The 16,863-nt window shown below is 40.0% G+C and overlaps 1 protein-coding gene across 1 annotated transcript in view; it reads right to left on the minus strand.

Annotated features, from left to right (window-relative positions):
- il1rapl1b (interleukin 1 receptor accessory protein-like 1b) overlaps positions 1-16,863 on the minus strand; it is a 1,284,802-nt gene that overhangs the window by 390,840 nt on the left and 877,099 nt on the right. Inside the window, exon 6 of the mRNA XM_060833276.1 lies at positions 3,811-3,885. Within this exon, the coding sequence (XP_060689259.1) occupies positions 3,811-3,885 (75 nt within the window). The remainder of the gene's footprint in view (positions 1-3,810; positions 3,886-16,863) is intronic.

The following is a 16,863-nucleotide window of genomic DNA, read 5'->3' on the forward strand; positions in this document are numbered from 1 at the left end:
TTCACCATTATAAAGCACCAAATGGCATAAATACAGTATATGTACATTCTAATATAAGCTTTCATGAAAGCAGTTTAGAACATCCTAACATCAAAATTGAACAGAAAAAGGAAATTATCGGACAGGGTAAATTTCACATTATGGTTTCACCTTGACAAACTTTCCCATGGACAATACCTATCAGGAAATTTAGACGTACACAGAAAATGATGTTTCTGACAGTTCATATGAAACATGCATTATGTTCAAGGTACGATTTGAATTTCTAATATGTTCCCCAACTGTGTGAAATTCACTGACAGAGTGGCAAACTCAAAAAATTATTTCTATTCAGAATTTATTGGAAAGGGAGGAAAGGTCAGTCTGCCACAGTGATAACGCTTGCAAAATGCAGTATGCAGCATTTTTAGCCTATTATGCCAGGTTTTGAGAAGATCAGTGAAAGTTCTAGGAATTGAGTGTAACAGTTGGGAGGTCATGTTGCGGCTGTACAGGACTTTGGTTTGGCAACTTTTGAATATTGTGTGCAGTTCTGGTCTCCCACCTATCAGACAGACGTTGTGAAACTTGAAAGGGTTCAGAAAATATATACAAGGATGTTGCCAGGGTTGGAGGGTTTGAGCTATAGAGAGAGAGGCTGAATAGGCTGGAGTTGTTTTCCCTGGAGCGTCGGAGGTCAGGGGTGACCTTATGGAGGTTTATAAAATCATGAGGCGCATAGATAGGGTAAATAGACAAAGTCTTTTCCAGGGTTGGGGGAAGAGAGAACTAGCGAGCATAAGTTTAGGGTGAGAGGGGAAAGATTTAAAAGGGACATAAGGGGAAACTTTTTCACGCAGAGGTGATGTATGTCTGGAATGAGCTGCCACAGAAGATGATCGAGGTTGGTACAATTACAACATTTAAAAGGCATCTGGAATGGGACGAGATTAATTTAAGAGATTTGGTCATCATGGACGAGTTGGACCAAAGTGTCTGTTTCGTGCTGCACATCTCTATGATTCTAATCCTTTGCATTTGTTCTGCATTTCTTTCAATAAATCTTAGAAACATGTGAAATATAATCTCAACCCACATCTCTGCTTTCCCATCTAGAAAGTAATATTCCAATTAACATTTCCATTAATATCTAGGACTCTTGTTTTTAGAATACATATGTTGTGCCCCTTGTGAGTTTGTATATTGCTTTCCATTAACGTTACATCTTACGATTGGCACATTGGCACAGAATTGTAGCCCTCTTGAAGAATTTTCTGCCACCTGATAATTGTACTGGCATAGTGAGCTGCAACATGATGTTCAGCCAGGCCACACAATACACCTAAGTATGCGACGTAGTCTGGCCCTGAACTAGACCGGGCATCACACCACAGGGGTCAAGTGGATGGCACAGGCATTCCACTGGGTGACTGTTTGGAAGTTGAAATCACTATCATCATTGAAGTCATGGAAAAAGAATCAATATTAACAAAGCAATAACTTAATGTGCTGTTGGCAAATATTTTTAACTGAGTGTATGAACTGTTGCTTGAGAGAACATAATCCTACCGATGAAAGTCAGTGCCAGCCTCTATAATGCTATCATCTAGAATTCATATTTATTTATTTTCTATTATTAAAGAACACCTACTAAACAGGGAATATGCTTTTGATCTTCCCTTTCATGTGCTTTTCTTTTTTCTCTTCTGTTTTGTTCCTTGCCACAAGGTACTTTCACAAAAGTGCATTTTGTGTTAATAATTAATGTGGTTTTATGCCAACTGCGACATTCATTTGTACTTTCTCAGCATAAATATTTATCAAGCCAAACAAAAGCTAATATAAAGACATTAACAGTGTGCTACTGAGAACTGCTGGGATAACAGTTCAATTCCTCGTCTCCTTTCTATGCATATTTCTGTAATTGAGATTGATAAGAAACCGAAGGCATCATTTTATCATAATTGCCAATGCAAGATGCATTTTGCTGTGGGTACTTCAAGCTAACAAAGATTTTGTTCTGTAACTAATAAAACAAGAATACAGTTTCAGTAATGCACCTGCCACTGGCCCATTTTGAGAAACACATAATAAAACAAGTATTTAGGATTTGTGCACTGACATGAAAATGAATAGTCTCTTTAGCTTAGTAATGCTGCAAGCTATCGTTCCTTCTCAGTGAATCTGACAGCATTGTGGATTGGTGTGAGTTAGCAATGTATTTGTGGCACTATCTGCCACTGTGCAACAGAGTGTAAAAAATTTAATGTTGGCCAAGTACTTATTGCCATTCCTGCTGAGATTATACTGCTGCCAGAAAAGGGACAAATGTCTGACAAAAATAGAAAAAACTGAAAGTAAAACTTATTCAAATGGAAGTCATTTTTCAAATTGGCACAGGCAATATAAAATCTGCTTTTAATAATACACCAACTTTTATACAAGTAACCCATTAATTGACCAAACTTTGCCATTTAGTAAATGTAACATATAAAACATCGAATGACCAAGTCACTCACATGTTCGTTATTTTGACATGGTGCTGAATGTTGTTTGCATCACTTCAGTAAAATGAATTGCAGCAACTCTGCTTAATTGGGGCATATTTATGGTCTAATAAGGAAATAATGCCCCGTAACCAGTGTTCACCACAGTCTGAGATTAAAGTATGGTAACAATGAGACCTGATGGACCACAATCTTGGCAATGATACATAATAACACTTTATTTAAGGTTCATCTCCTTTTTAAAGCAATATATCACATTATCCCTCCCCTGAAAACATACCGTTTTATCCTGGATTTACCACAGTTTGGAATCAAAATTCATCCAACTTTAACCCAGGTTAGTAACAGGTCAAGATCAAAATCTAAATTGCATTTTATCTCAAGGTAATCGCAAAGCACTTTGTTTTAATTTGTGAGAAATCAAACAGCAAAAAGCAAATATGACCAGAAAAATCTTTAAAAAGGATGCAACAAGTTCAAATTAGGGTCCTTTCTACACTGCTATGTGTAAATGAATGAAACCAACAAAATCAGGGAGCTGAATTATTTGCAGACACTGACAATTAGAGTATTATTATTATTATTGATTATAAACTAATTCACACATTACACCCCAGGCTCAGTAACATGACTGGTATCATGCCATCGGCACTGTTTCAGAAACTGTAAAAAGGCAGAAATATATTGAATATTCTAATCATGACCATCAATTCCATTTTTAGAATAGAGTCCTGGTAACAAAGTTGCCTTTATCAAATACTATCCTGTAAGCTTGATATTTAATACAGGGTCAAAGATTCACTTCATATCTCTAACAAGCAATCTTTACTATTTTAATGCTAGTGTTGCATCATATTTAATAAACAGTTAAATAAGATAAAGCTGGCTGAAATGAATTACAGAAAAAAACAACATGAAATGGCTACAGAATCACTGAGTGGTTATCTTCTCACACTGTCACCAAAGGGTCCATCTTCTGTATGTAAGGCCACGGACTAATCGTGAATCACTCATATAAAAGTCCAAATATATATTCTGTAAGTAATTGCTTTTGGAAATTAGTGGCATTACTCAGTATTATCATAGAATGTGTTTTTGATTCTGGCTTTTGTGGCAGAAATCTGCCCGAACTTAAGCAGTCTTGCGCCTGATCATCATTAATGGCTCCTGTGACCTACATACAGGAGACAAATTGATGCAGGCTATCACAAGGAAACTTTCCCATTAAGGGACTTGCAGCAATTCATTGTACAATTGCTGAGCCTCTGAGAAATCTCAGGTTACTTTATCCATAGCATGAAAATGTAAAAACGTTTTGACTTACCAAGCTGTGCCTCCACAGGGTTTAACCTGTTTTCTAAAGGATAAAGGAACTTGGGTGGTTTATCTGTCATTGGAGCTGTAAGAGAAAATATTCACACATTAAATGCCTTGGAACAAAACATTTTTAAATGATTCACATGAGATTGCAATAACTCCAAACATATCTGGCATAGCTCACCTACACAATATACACATATATACAGTGTGCGTGTTTAAACCAGTGGAATTTAACAGTAAACCAGTGTTACTACACCACAGCCAAAATGTTAATATTTGCAAACTAATCAGAAGCTTTAAATATAAAAGCATTCCTCAGTTAGGTTTTTCAAATTGTATAAAAGAGATAATTTTCCCATATATTAAAACACCACCAGTGCTATTCCATTAGGGCTAAATTGAAAAGCAACGGTTGATTGAAACTAATAAGGCAGGGGCGGCTCAAATCTCAATTTGAGAATAGAGAATTGATAAAAATTGCTTTCTTTAGCAGAACGAAATTTTAAAAATATATCACTGGTGCAATACAGAAATAGTATTTGGAGTGGTAAAGATATCAAAAAACTACATTGGGAAAGGAATCAGGTAACCATAAGAAAATATCTACCATATTAAGGGGAGTGGAATGAAATTAGATAGTGTGCATTACGAGACAATACACCAAGTATAGGCTAGTAACAGAAAGGAAGATCTCTGGTAGGTTGGCAGAGTAGCCTTAAATATCTAGCTGCACAACATGACTTGTTTTGTTTTAGAAGAAACCTCTTTAGATGTACAAGATTCTGACAGGTTTACTGACAGTGGACAAGGAAAAACTTGGCTGATTATTCAAGAAATAGCAGACACAAAGTTAAACAAGGCTTGCAGGGGGATGGTCTTTAACTCACTGCCCATGAGGCTGGTGAATGTAGAAACAATCAATTACATTGAAAAGGAATTAGATGGTCACATAAAGGATGGAATTAAACTTGCAGGGTTATAGGGACCAAATAGGGTAATTGAACTTATTAAATGGATCCTTTGGGAGCCAGTGTAGACTCGATGGGGTGAATCACCTCTTTCTGTTCTATAAATGACTGACTGCAAAATCCAGGCTAATGTGGATATTTTAAAGATGATGATGAAGCTATGATAGTTTCAGTCTGTGGGGACTTAACGTAATAACTAAAGCTCAGATTTATACAGCACTTTTATTGCAATAAAGTCTCAAAGCCCATTGCATTATAAAACAAAATATGACATCAAGACATACAGGAGATACTAGGGCAGATAACTAAAAACTTTGTTAAGGAGCTAGGTTTTAGAAGTGCTCCCTTAAGGAAGAAAGGCAGATAGGGAGACAGAGAAGTTTGTGGGAGGAATATGAGATGTTGGGATCCAGCTAGCAAGAAGTATAGACCCAGTGTTAGATTGATTAAAATTGGAGTTGTTCAAAAGTACAGAATTTGCAGGGTGTTGATATTTGTGAGGTTGTGAGGCTAGAGAGGATTATAGAGATAAAAAAGGGGCAAGATCATGGAGAGGTTTGAAAGCAAGGATGAGAATTTTGCTTCAAGGTAGTTAAACAGAGGCAGTACAGGATTGTAAACACAGAGGTGTTGGGAGAAAAGCATTTGGTATGAGTTGGGGCACAGCAGCAGGATTTTGGATGACCTCAGGTTTATAAGGGGTAACATATGGGAGGCTAACCAGGAACGTGTTCACTCGTCACATCTGGAAGTAGCAAGATGGTGCACATGAATCAATGCTGTCTCTATGACCTTTTCAGTGGCTAAAGAATGGGATACAATCATTCATTCAGATTAGATTAGCTACAATGTCTCAGCACTCTCTCAGCAGAGCGGGTAAGGGCTGTTTGGCAGTGGCTGCTTGAAGGCTCGGTGACGTTTGTTTAACGGTTTAAATTTGAAAGTTTTTTTTAGAAAAAGCGCGGAGCGGACCCAGAAGCTGGTGTAGCACAAGCTTACCTGGGCAAGTTGTTTGTTTTTTCCCCTATAAAGGCGCGCAGGAGAAGAACCCAAGGCACTACAAAGGTAGAGCCTCCCACCCGCCCTCCTCCTCTAACCTAATAATAAGACCCGTTGTGGTAAGAAGGTAAGTGCTGCATTTTGCTTATTCTAGTGTTTAGACCTAGTTTTTTTAAGGTTACTTTTAGAGGGATGGCAGTGAAGGCAGTGCAATGTTCCTCTTGCAACATGTTTGAGGTGAGGGATGCCATGGTCGTCCCTGCTGATTACACTTGGAGGAAGTGCACCCATCTCCAGCTCCTCCAAGACGGTGTTAGGGAACTGGAGCTGGAGTTGGATGAACTTAGGATCATTCGGGAGGCAGAGGTGGTCATAGATTGGAGCTTTAGGGAAGTAGTAACTCCAAAGATTGCAGACAGATGGGTGACAGTGAGGGGGATTGGGAGGAAGCAGCCAGTGCAGAGACGCCCTGCGGCTGTTCCCCTCAATATCAAGTATACCGTTTTGGATACTTGTGGAGGGGGGGACTTACCGGGGTAAGCAATGGGGTTCAGGCCTCTGGCACGGAGCCTATCCCCGTTGCTCAGAAGGGAAGGGAGGAGAAGAACAGAGCAATAGTTATTGGAGACTCGATAGTTCGGGGCACAGATAGGCGGTTTTGTGGGGGCGAGAGAGACTCACGTTTGGTATGTTGCCTCCCAGGTGCAAGGGTACGTGATGTCTCTGATCGTGTTTTCCGGGTCCTTAAGGGGATGGCGAGCAGCCCGAAGTCGTGGTCCACATTGGCACCAACGACATAGGTAGGAAGAGGGATGAGGATGTTAGGCAGGCTTTCAGGGAGCTAGGTTGGAAGCTCAGAGTTAGAACAAACAGAGTTGTTATCTCTGGTTTGTTACCCGTGCCACGTGATAGAGAGTCGAGGAATAGGGAGAGAGAACAGTTAAATGCGTGGCTACAGGGATGGTGCAGGAGGGAGGGATTCCAGTTTCTGGATAACTGGGGTTCTTTCTGGGGCCTCTATAAACAGGATGGTCTACACCTGAACCTGAGGGGCACCAGTATCCTTGGGGGGAGGTTTGCTGGTGTTCTTTCGGGGGGTTTAAACTAACCCTGCAGGAGCATGGGAACCTAGACTGTAGCTTAGGGTGCAGGACCTGGTGTGTAGGGAAGTTAGGAACAAGGCATCGATCTCGAAGGAGGGTGCCTGTAAACAGGAAGGTGGCTTGAAGTGTGTATACTTCAATGCGAGAAGTATACGAAATAAGGTAGGTGAACTTGCAGCGTGGGTTGGTACCTGGGAGTTCGATGCTGTGGCTATTGCGGAGACATGGGTAGAACAGGGACAGGATTGGTTGTTGCAGGTTCCAGGGTTTAAATGTTTTAGTAGGGTCAGAGGTGGGGGTAAAAGAGGGGGAGGTATGGCATTGCTTGTCAAAGATAGTATTACAGCAGTGGAAAGGATGATGGATGAAAACTCACCATCTGAGGTAGTTTGGGCTGAGCTTAGAAATAGGAAAGGTGAGGTCACCCTGTTAGGAGTTTTCTACAGGCCTCCTAATAGTCCTAGAGACATAGAAGAAAGGATTGCGAGGATGATTCAGGAGAAGAGTGAAAGTAATAGAGTGTTGTTATGGGGGACTTTAACTTTCCAGATATTGACTGGGGAAGCTATAGCTAGAGTACGTTAGATGGGTTGGTGTTTGTCCAATGTGTGATGGAGGGTTTCCTGACACTATGTAGACAGGCCGACAAGAGGTGAGGCCATACTGGATTTGGTTCTGGGTAACGAACCAGGCCAAGTGTTAGAATTGGAGGTAGGTGAGCACTTTGGGGACAGTGACCACAATTCGGTGACTTTTACTTTAGTGATGGAGAGGGATAAGTGTGCACTACAGGGCAAGAGTTATAGCTGGGGGCAGGGAAATTATGATGCGGTGAGGCATGACTTAGGATGTGTGGCTTGGAAAAGTAGGCTTCAAGGGAAGGGTGCAATCGATATGTGGAGCTTGTTCAAGGAGCAATTATTGAGCATCCTTGATAAGTATGTACCTGTCAGGCAGGGAGGAAAGGGTCGTGTGAGGGAGCCGTGGTTTAATAAGGATTTGGAATCCCTTGTTAAAGGGAAGAGGGTGGCCTATGTAAAGATGAGGCGTGAAGGTTCAATTGGGGTGATTGAGAGTTATAAGGTAGCCAGGAAGGATCTAAAGAGAGAGCTAAGAGCAGCAAGGAGGGGACATGAAAAGTCCTTGGTTGGTAGGATTAGGGAAAACCCAAAGGCTTTCTATAAGTATGTCAGGAATAAAAGAATGACTAGGGTAGGAATAGGTCCAGTCAAGGATAGTAGTGGGAAGTTGCGTGTGGAGGCTGAAGAAATTGGGGAGACACTGAATGAATACTTTTCGTCAGTATTCACTCAGGAACAGGACATTGTTGCCGATGTGAATATTGAGTCACAATTAATTAGAATGGATGGCTTTGCGATATGTAGGGAAAAGGTGTTGTGAATTCTGGAAAGGGTGAATACAGATAAGTCCCCTGGGCCTGATGGCATTTATCCTAGGATTCTCTGGGAAGCAAGGGAGGAGATTGCAGAGCCATTGGCCTTGATTTTTATGTCCTCGTTGTCTACAGGAATAGTGCTAGAAGACTGGAGGATAGCAAATGTGGTTCCCTTGTTCAAGAAGGGGAGTAGGGATAACCCTAGTAACTATAGGCTCGTGAGTCTTACCTCTGTTGTGGGCAAAGTCTTAGAGAGAATTGTAAGGGATAGGATTTATGAACATCTGGATAGGAATAATGTGGTCAAGGATAGTCAGCATTGTTTTGTGAAGGGCAGGTCGTGCCTCACAACCTTATTGAATTCTTTGAGAAGGTGACTAAGGAGGTGGACGAGGGTAAAGCGGTACACGTGGTGTATATGGATTTTAGTAAGGCATTTGATAAGGTTCCCCATGGTAGGCTACTGCAAAAAATACGGAGGTATGGCATTGAGGGTGAGTTGGAGGTTTGGATTAGGAATTGGCTGGATGGAAGAAGACAGAGGGTAGTAGTTGATGGTAAAGGTTCATCTTGGAGTGCAGTTACCAGCGGTGTTCCGCAAGGATTTGTTTTGGGACCATTGCTGTTTGTCATTTTTATAACTGACCTGGAGGAGGGGCTAGAAGGTTGGGTGAGCAAGTTTGCGGATGATATGAAAGTCGGTGGAGTTGTTGACAGTGAGGAAGGATGCGGCAGGTTACAGCGGGATATAGATAAGCTGCAGAGCTGGGCAGAAAGGTGGCAAATGGAGTTCAATGTAGCTAAGTGTGAAGTGATTCACTTTGGTAAGAGTAACAAGAAGATGGAGTACTGGGCTAGTGGTCGGATACTTGGTAGTGTGGACGAGCAGAAGGATCTTGGTGTCCATGCACACAGATCTCTGAAAGTTGCCTCCCAGGTAAATAGTGCTGTGAAGAAGGCATATGGTGTACCAGTTTTTATTGGTAGAGGAATTGAGTTCTGGAGTCCTGAGGTCATGTTGCAGTTGTATAAGACTCTGGTGCGGCCGCATCTGGAGTATTGTGTGCAGTTTTGGTCACCATACTGAAGGACGGAAGGAAGGATGTGGAGGCACTGGAACGGGTGAAGAGGAGGTTTACCAGGATGTTGCCTGGTATGGTAGGAAGATCATATGAGGAAAGGATGAGGCACTTGGGGCTGTTTTCATTGGAGAAAAGAAGGTTTAGGGGTGACTTGATAGAGGTGTACAAGATGATTAGGGGTTTAGATAGGGTTGACCATGAGAACCTTTTTCCACTATGGAGTCAGCTATTACGAGGGGGCATTGCTTTAAATTAAGGGGTGGTAGGTATAGGACTGATGTTAGGGGTAGATTCTTTACTCAGCGAGTCGTGAGTTCATGGATTGCACTGCCAGTAACAGTGGTGGACTCTCCCTCTTTATGGGCATTTAAACAGGCATTGGATAGGCATATGGAGGAAAGTGGGCTAGTGTAGATTAGCTGGGCTTGGATCAGCGCAACATCGAGGGCCAAAGGGCCTGTACTGCGCTGTATTTTTCTAATGTGAAAACAGGCCCTTTGGCCCAACCAGTCCACACTGACCCACCAAAGAGTAACCCACCCAGACCCATTTCCCTCTGACTAATGCACCTAACACTATGGGCAATTTATCATGGCCAATTCATCTGACCTGCACATCTTTGGACTACGGGAGGATATGGGGAGAATGTGCAAACTCCACGCAGACAGTCACCCAAGGCTGGAATTGAACCTGGGACCCTGGTATTGTAGGACAGCAGTTCTATCCACTGAGCCACCGTGCATTTGAGCAACTTCCGTCATTCTATGAGATTATGACTCATTTGTATCATAACCCCATTTGGACTGCCTGCCTTCAGCTGGAACCCTCAACATGCTTCTTTAACAAAAGCCTGTAACTGGGTTTTGAAAATTGTCCAGCTTCAACAGGACCGAGCTCTGAATATTCAGCAGTCATTTGAGACCATAAAAAGGCAAATAATTGTGCTCTCACCATTCAATATTGAAATACTGTGAATTTCAATGCCAACTTTCCTACAAAAGAAACTGTCTATGTGGGTTTCCTCCCACAGTGCAGAGATGTATAGATTAGGTGGATTTGTGATGCTAAAGTACCAGTAGTGTCCAGGGATGCAGGATGGTTGGATTAGCCATAGGAAATGCTAGGTTCCAGGGATAGGGTTGGGGTTGGGTCTGGGTCTGGGTGGACTTATCTTTAGAGGATCAGTGTGAATGGCTTGCTCCCATACTGTAGGGATTCGATGATTCAATGATGTTCTTTTTCCTTTCAATGGGATGTGGGCGTCGATGACAATCTGAGTTTTGTAGAAATTCTTCATTGCTTCACTAAATCTATTGCACCCATGATTTACAATATGTGTACATTTAAAGAGAACATATATTGAAATATATTATAGGACTCATGGTACTGTCTGCTGTGCACATGTGCAGCCAAGATGACAAAAGTTTTCTCTCATCATGGATACATTTCCTGGTGAAATCCCTCTGTTAATTTGTTTCAAAATCATCAAATAGTTAATAGATTCATAATCTCATTGTGCATTTTTTATTGCTAAGAAAGCTTTTATTAATTGGATATAAGTGTCTTCAAATTTGGATTATTTCTGTATTTATCAATTGTACAATTACTTGAGTATATTCCTGTTATATGTATTGCTATTCCTGTGAAGTTATAGTGTCTCTGAAGCAGAAGAAAGACCTGTACAATAACTATGCAGATTCCTTTGCCCAATTTGCACAGTTCAAGCATGTCATTTTAAGAGAACAATTCAACAATTTTAAAAATAAATGAAAATTCTAGAGTTACATGTTAAATATGCCCTTTATATGGCCAATTTTAAATTTCAGAGATAATATTATAGAGATAAAATGTTGTGACCTTCTGCTCAGTAAACTGCAACTTCCTTGTTCACTTAAGTAATTGGAGGTAAATGATAAACTATTGATTACACAAACAAAATACCCTGCAATAATTTATTATTTAACACTTCTAGTTTAGGGACCTAAAGTATGTGCATGTGTCTGTTTTCATTGCTTTTTTTGTTCCCATGGACAGGCGTTATCAGAGGTTATATCCAGAGGTTAGGAAACCACTCCACAACACACATGGATAACCAGGCGACTCTCCTGCTCTACCCACCTTCCAAAGGTGCAATGGAAGGAATTACAGATTGACAATCAACCTGTTAGCCATGCTATGAGTGCACCTTTGTGACTATCACGTTCTGGGTTGGAACTTAAACCCAGAGCAGGAATGTTACACACTACATCACGAGATTTCCCTTAATATCAAGGCAATGGAGAAACTTAATTCTGAGATTAGGGTCCTGAATGTAAATAAAGGAAACTATGATGCGATGAGGTGTGAGCTGGTTATGATCATTTTGGGAACATCATTAAAAGGGAAGATGGTGTATAATCAATGGCAAGCCTTTAAAGAGTACATGGTGTCACTGCAAAAAAAAATCCTGTTTGCATAATAAGAAGATGGGAAAGGTGGCCTGACCAAAGGGAAATTATGAATAATATTGCATCCAAGGATGGTGGCATACAAATTGGCCAAAAAAAAAGCAAACAGACCCAAGGATTGGGAGCAGTTCAGATTTCAGCAAAGGAAGCCAAAAGAATTGATTAAGAGGGGACAATAAGAGTACAAGAGTAGACCTCTAGGGAACTTTCAAACTGATTGTAAGTTCTACAGGTATATAAAGAGAAAATGATTAATGAATGCAGAAACAGAGTAAGTGAAATGGGGAACAAAGAGAAGGCAGACCAATTTGACACTTATTTTGTCTCTGTCTTCACAAATGACAGCACAAACAATGTTCAAAAGTGTTGGGGAATGCAGTGTCTAGTGAGAGAGAGAGGAACTAAAGGAAGTGGTTTTGGGGAAATGGATGAGATCATCGGCTGATAAACACAGGGACCAATACTCTACATCCCAGAGTACTTAAGGACTGTGGCCCTAGAAGTATTTGATGCATCGGTGACCATCTTTCAAGATTTTATTGACTCTGGAACAGTTCCTTTGGATTGAAAGGAGGCCAATGTAACCCCACTATTTGAAGGAGGTGGTAAAGAGAAAACAGAGGATTATAGACTGGTTAGACTAAAATTGGTAGTATGGAAAATATTAGGGTCCATCATTAAAGTTTAATACAGAACACTTGGGAAACAGTGACAACATCAGACAGAATCAGTATGGATATATGAAAGGGAAGTTGTGCTTGACAAATGGACTGGAACTTTTCAAGAAAGACATTTGATAAGCTAATGGTTGTGATTTCCTAGGAGGTTCAGACGGCTACCAATAAGATCTCACAGAAGAGACTGACATGTAAAATCTTTTTCCAAATGGGAGGCAGTGACTAGTGGGATAAAGCAGGGATTAATGTTTGGATCCCAGCTATTCACAATATATATTAACAATTTAGTTGAGGGAACTAAATGTAAACTGAAAATGTGTTGCTGGTTAAAGCACAGCAGGTCAGGCAGCATCCAAGGAACAGGAAATTCGACGTTTCGGGCCAGAGCCCTTCATCAGGAATGGTTGGGTCTAAATGTAATATTTCCAAGTTTTCAGACCATGAAGCTGGGTTTGATGGTGAAGTGTGAGACGGATGCAGAGATATTTCAGTGTGATTTGGTGAAGTTGAGTGAACAGATAACTGAACGGCAGATGAAGCATAATGTGAATAAATGTGAAGTTTGGTTGCAAAGGCAGGAAGGCAGGTGATCTAAATGGTAATAGATTGGGAAAAGCAAAGTTTATGTTTATGTCCTAAGCTTAAATTTATGTTCTACAATCAGTAACTGAGTGAAACAATTGATCATTTTCCTTGCAGGTATCGGCACATAGGTGCAGAATGCCTCTTCAGAGAAGAAAACCTGGCTTAAAAATTCATCACATTGACAATAGATTCTTGATCAATAAAGTCACTCCAAAAAAAACTTAGACAACATTCAATGTCAAACTATTGGAAGATGACCAAAAGTCTGAAGCTATTGTTCAAGACAGCAGCACTTTCAAGCTCTTTGTTTGGAACAATAATAGCAATACTAACTAAGGCGTGTCTCAACATGTGATTTCTCCCATTTACTGAAGCTGTGTTCAATATTTTATGACACACTCAAGCTGCATATCAAAAAGGAGTACTGAGCAAAGATGTGCAGAAAATCTAATACAGCCCAAAATGCTGCATAAAGCTCAATAGCCAGACATATACAGTTTTCATTTAATACCCAAAACAAGTGATGTTATAAACATTATACCCTTGAAATGCAAACGTTGGGATGAAGTTCAGGAAATGTTTCGAGCAATGCAGCATTGAGATCCTAACCAAAAAGTATATATAGTCAATCAAACACACTGTATTAATGTTAGAAACTGATACATTCACTACAATCAAGATAATTTATCCCAGAATAACACAGGCGTGACTGCTCACATTATCCTGTTACACATTCACGATGAAATCTACATAGATAAATGGCACAGTGTAGTGAAGTTCACACATGACAAACTCACTACCAATCATGAATCTCAGATTCCATGAATTGACACTGTTAGTCTCAGATGTCAATATGGTTCTTCTGGATGTATGCCAAAAACCTTCTACAATGTTAAAACAAATGAACCAGTCATTGTTGATTTGCCAAGGTGCACAGGTTTTCACATCATGATGATCCAGGAGGTAGCAAACACATCTGTTGTGACACCAAGAATCACAGACAAAAGAATTGATTTAAGTCACTTTGGTCATAGCCAAGTGGAACAAATTTAACATGTCAGATCTGACAATGACCCACTACATGAGCTGAAAGGTACCATCATTACCAGGTGGCATGAACATATTTAGCAGGTTCCCAAGCTAGTCCTTTTAGTCATTTTTAAGGCTAAACAGATATTGATTCCCAAGGTCTTGCATCAAGACATTTTCAACTACTTTCACACTGGTTACAACTCCTCAGAGAAAGCCAAAGACTGACACATAAATCTGTCTGTATGCTTGGCATCAAAAGCGACATGGATCAATGGATACAATTGTTCAAAGCATGTCAATTTCATCAATCCCAGCAGTGTGGAGAATCACTTACATTGCATAAAATATCCTTTGCATCATGGTCCAAGACTGCTACAATCAATTTCAAGTCAACAGTTATGGCTGTATGTAGGTAACAGATTACCAGATTTTCTTTTGTCAGAAAAATCAAGGATACTATTAACCCCAGAGTCAATGGTGAATAAATTGCTATTTTCATGATTGGCATTCCACAAAGTATCATGTCAGACAAAGGTCCTCAGTACATTGGTAAGCCAACCCAAGATATGTGCAGGTAATATGTGCAGGTGGCTCAGTAGTTAGTACTGCTGCCTCATAGCACCAGGGACTTGGGTTTGATTCCTGTCTCGGGTGACTGTTTATGTGGAGTTTGCATGTTCTCCCTGTGTCTGCGTGGGTTTCCTCAGGATGCACCAGTTTCCTCCCACAGTCCAAAGATGCACAGGTCAGGTGAATTGGTCATGCTAAATTGCCCATAGTGTTAGGTGCATTAGTCAGAGGGAAATGGGTGCCGGTGGGTTACTCTTCGGAGGGTCGGTGTGGACTTGTTGGGCCGAAGAGCCTGTTTCCACACTGTAGGGAATCTAATCTAATTTAATAAGGATCCCAGCACAGCACAGCCTTTCCATGTTATCCATAATGGCTTGACAGAGCATACTTCACCTATACTGAAAGCAAAGATTGCAAAGTACGAGGAAACACATCAAGACTTCAGGATTGCCATGCTGATTTTGCAGTCTACACCTTAAGGCAAAGATCTACCCTCACATCCAACTCCTATGTTTGGAAGTCAGGTCCACACACTTTTTCTAGCTCATAAATTTCCTCCTAATCAAAGGTATGTGAATCCTTGCAGGAAATAAGAGAGAGAGAAAATGGGACAGGAGCATGACAGAATAGCACGTTTAAATATACCTCAGCTTCACCCCAGTCTAGGTGTGAGACCACAAGGTACTCACATCAGCATTTAGATACTTGGAAGGGCACTGAAAAACATGTGCTTACCACAGATCATATTATGTTGCTATGAGCAATGGTCATGTTTTAAGAGAGAACCAAAAAAAAAATTCACATTATATAATGAAGTCCAAGATAATTCAAAGCAATGATTCAAACATTGAAAGTGTTGTATTAACACCAAATAAGAAGATATCCACAACGGGTCATCTACAACAGCAGGTAACACTCAACTACATGAAATTGGGCAGCCGTGTCCTGACACCTGTACAAGAACTCCAATGATTGTATTTCATGTAAACTGAAATGTTATCTTAGTGTAATGATAATGTGAGTAAATGCATTTCTGTTATTTTTGATCTGTATCTTTGCCCCTGTTTCTCATGTAAGAGTCAGTTAGTCAACTAGCTTGAAGGCTGACAATTCGAATGTCTAGGATGGAGCACTTAAATAAATTACAACTCTTACGAATAAATTTTCTGATACATAATCTCGGTAGGAAACCAGTCTCAGTGTTCATGATATGAGAGTTAACATAATAACTTTAGAGAGCACATCACAATGCTTGTGCTTTAAAATCAGTTGAAAAATGCATCAGATAGTTTACATGTAATACACGGAACATGCAACTCGCAGCCAGCTCCTGTAATGATCTTAATTATTTTGGAGAGAGGTAGACAACAGTATTCCATTAAGTGGTGATTTCCAACAGCCTGATGTGTAAGGGTTCTTTCATTTCTTTGTATAGTTCAAATGGTCATTCCCACGCAGAAAATGTCATTCCAATTTAATTGCAAGAATTTGTTACAAATGCTAATTAACAGAAGCCCTTAAGTGTTGGCATTTCTAATTTTCCATTGTACCTGTCATCACTTAACAGCCTGCGGCTCCTAACAACCACACTGAAGTATGTAATGGCTTCTTTACATGGATAGCTTCCATTTGGAAACTTAATTACAGTGTTCTACTTTTGTTAAAAAAAAGAAAAAGTGGGTCGTGTCCAAGCACTGGTGGAATATTCAGCTTATTAAATGTGGAATATGAAATAATGGATTTATAATAACTCAAGTTAAAGTAATGAAATAATGGATTTGTAATAACTAAAGTTAAAAGCATAAGATGACTTTAAAATAAAATTCAGACTATTCCCTAAATATTTCTGATGTTAATTATTTTCATTGCAGTTGCTGATCTCACCAACTCGCTTCTGAAAATGATACTGTCAGATAAATCCAAAATTAATTCCAATTTCTCTTAACCTGGAAATTTCTTTCACTCCAAATAAATAGATATTTTTACCTTCTCTTCTAGTGAAATATTCTAAATTCCAATAAAACTTGTACAAAGTCTTTCCCTTTTCTTATTTTTTTCTGAGAAAAGAACTTTAAATTGATAGCCCATCATTACAGTCTTTCTAACTGGAAGAAAATGATCTTCGAGTCAAAGTCTATCAACACCTTTCAAATCTTAAACACACCATCTTTCAACCCTCTCTGCCCTACTTCCAGTGT

This window comes from Hemiscyllium ocellatum, chromosome 12 (genome assembly GCF_020745735.1).
Source record: "Hemiscyllium ocellatum isolate sHemOce1 chromosome 12, sHemOce1.pat.X.cur, whole genome shotgun sequence".
NCBI classification, from domain to species: domain Eukaryota; kingdom Metazoa; phylum Chordata; class Chondrichthyes; order Orectolobiformes; family Hemiscylliidae; genus Hemiscyllium; species Hemiscyllium ocellatum.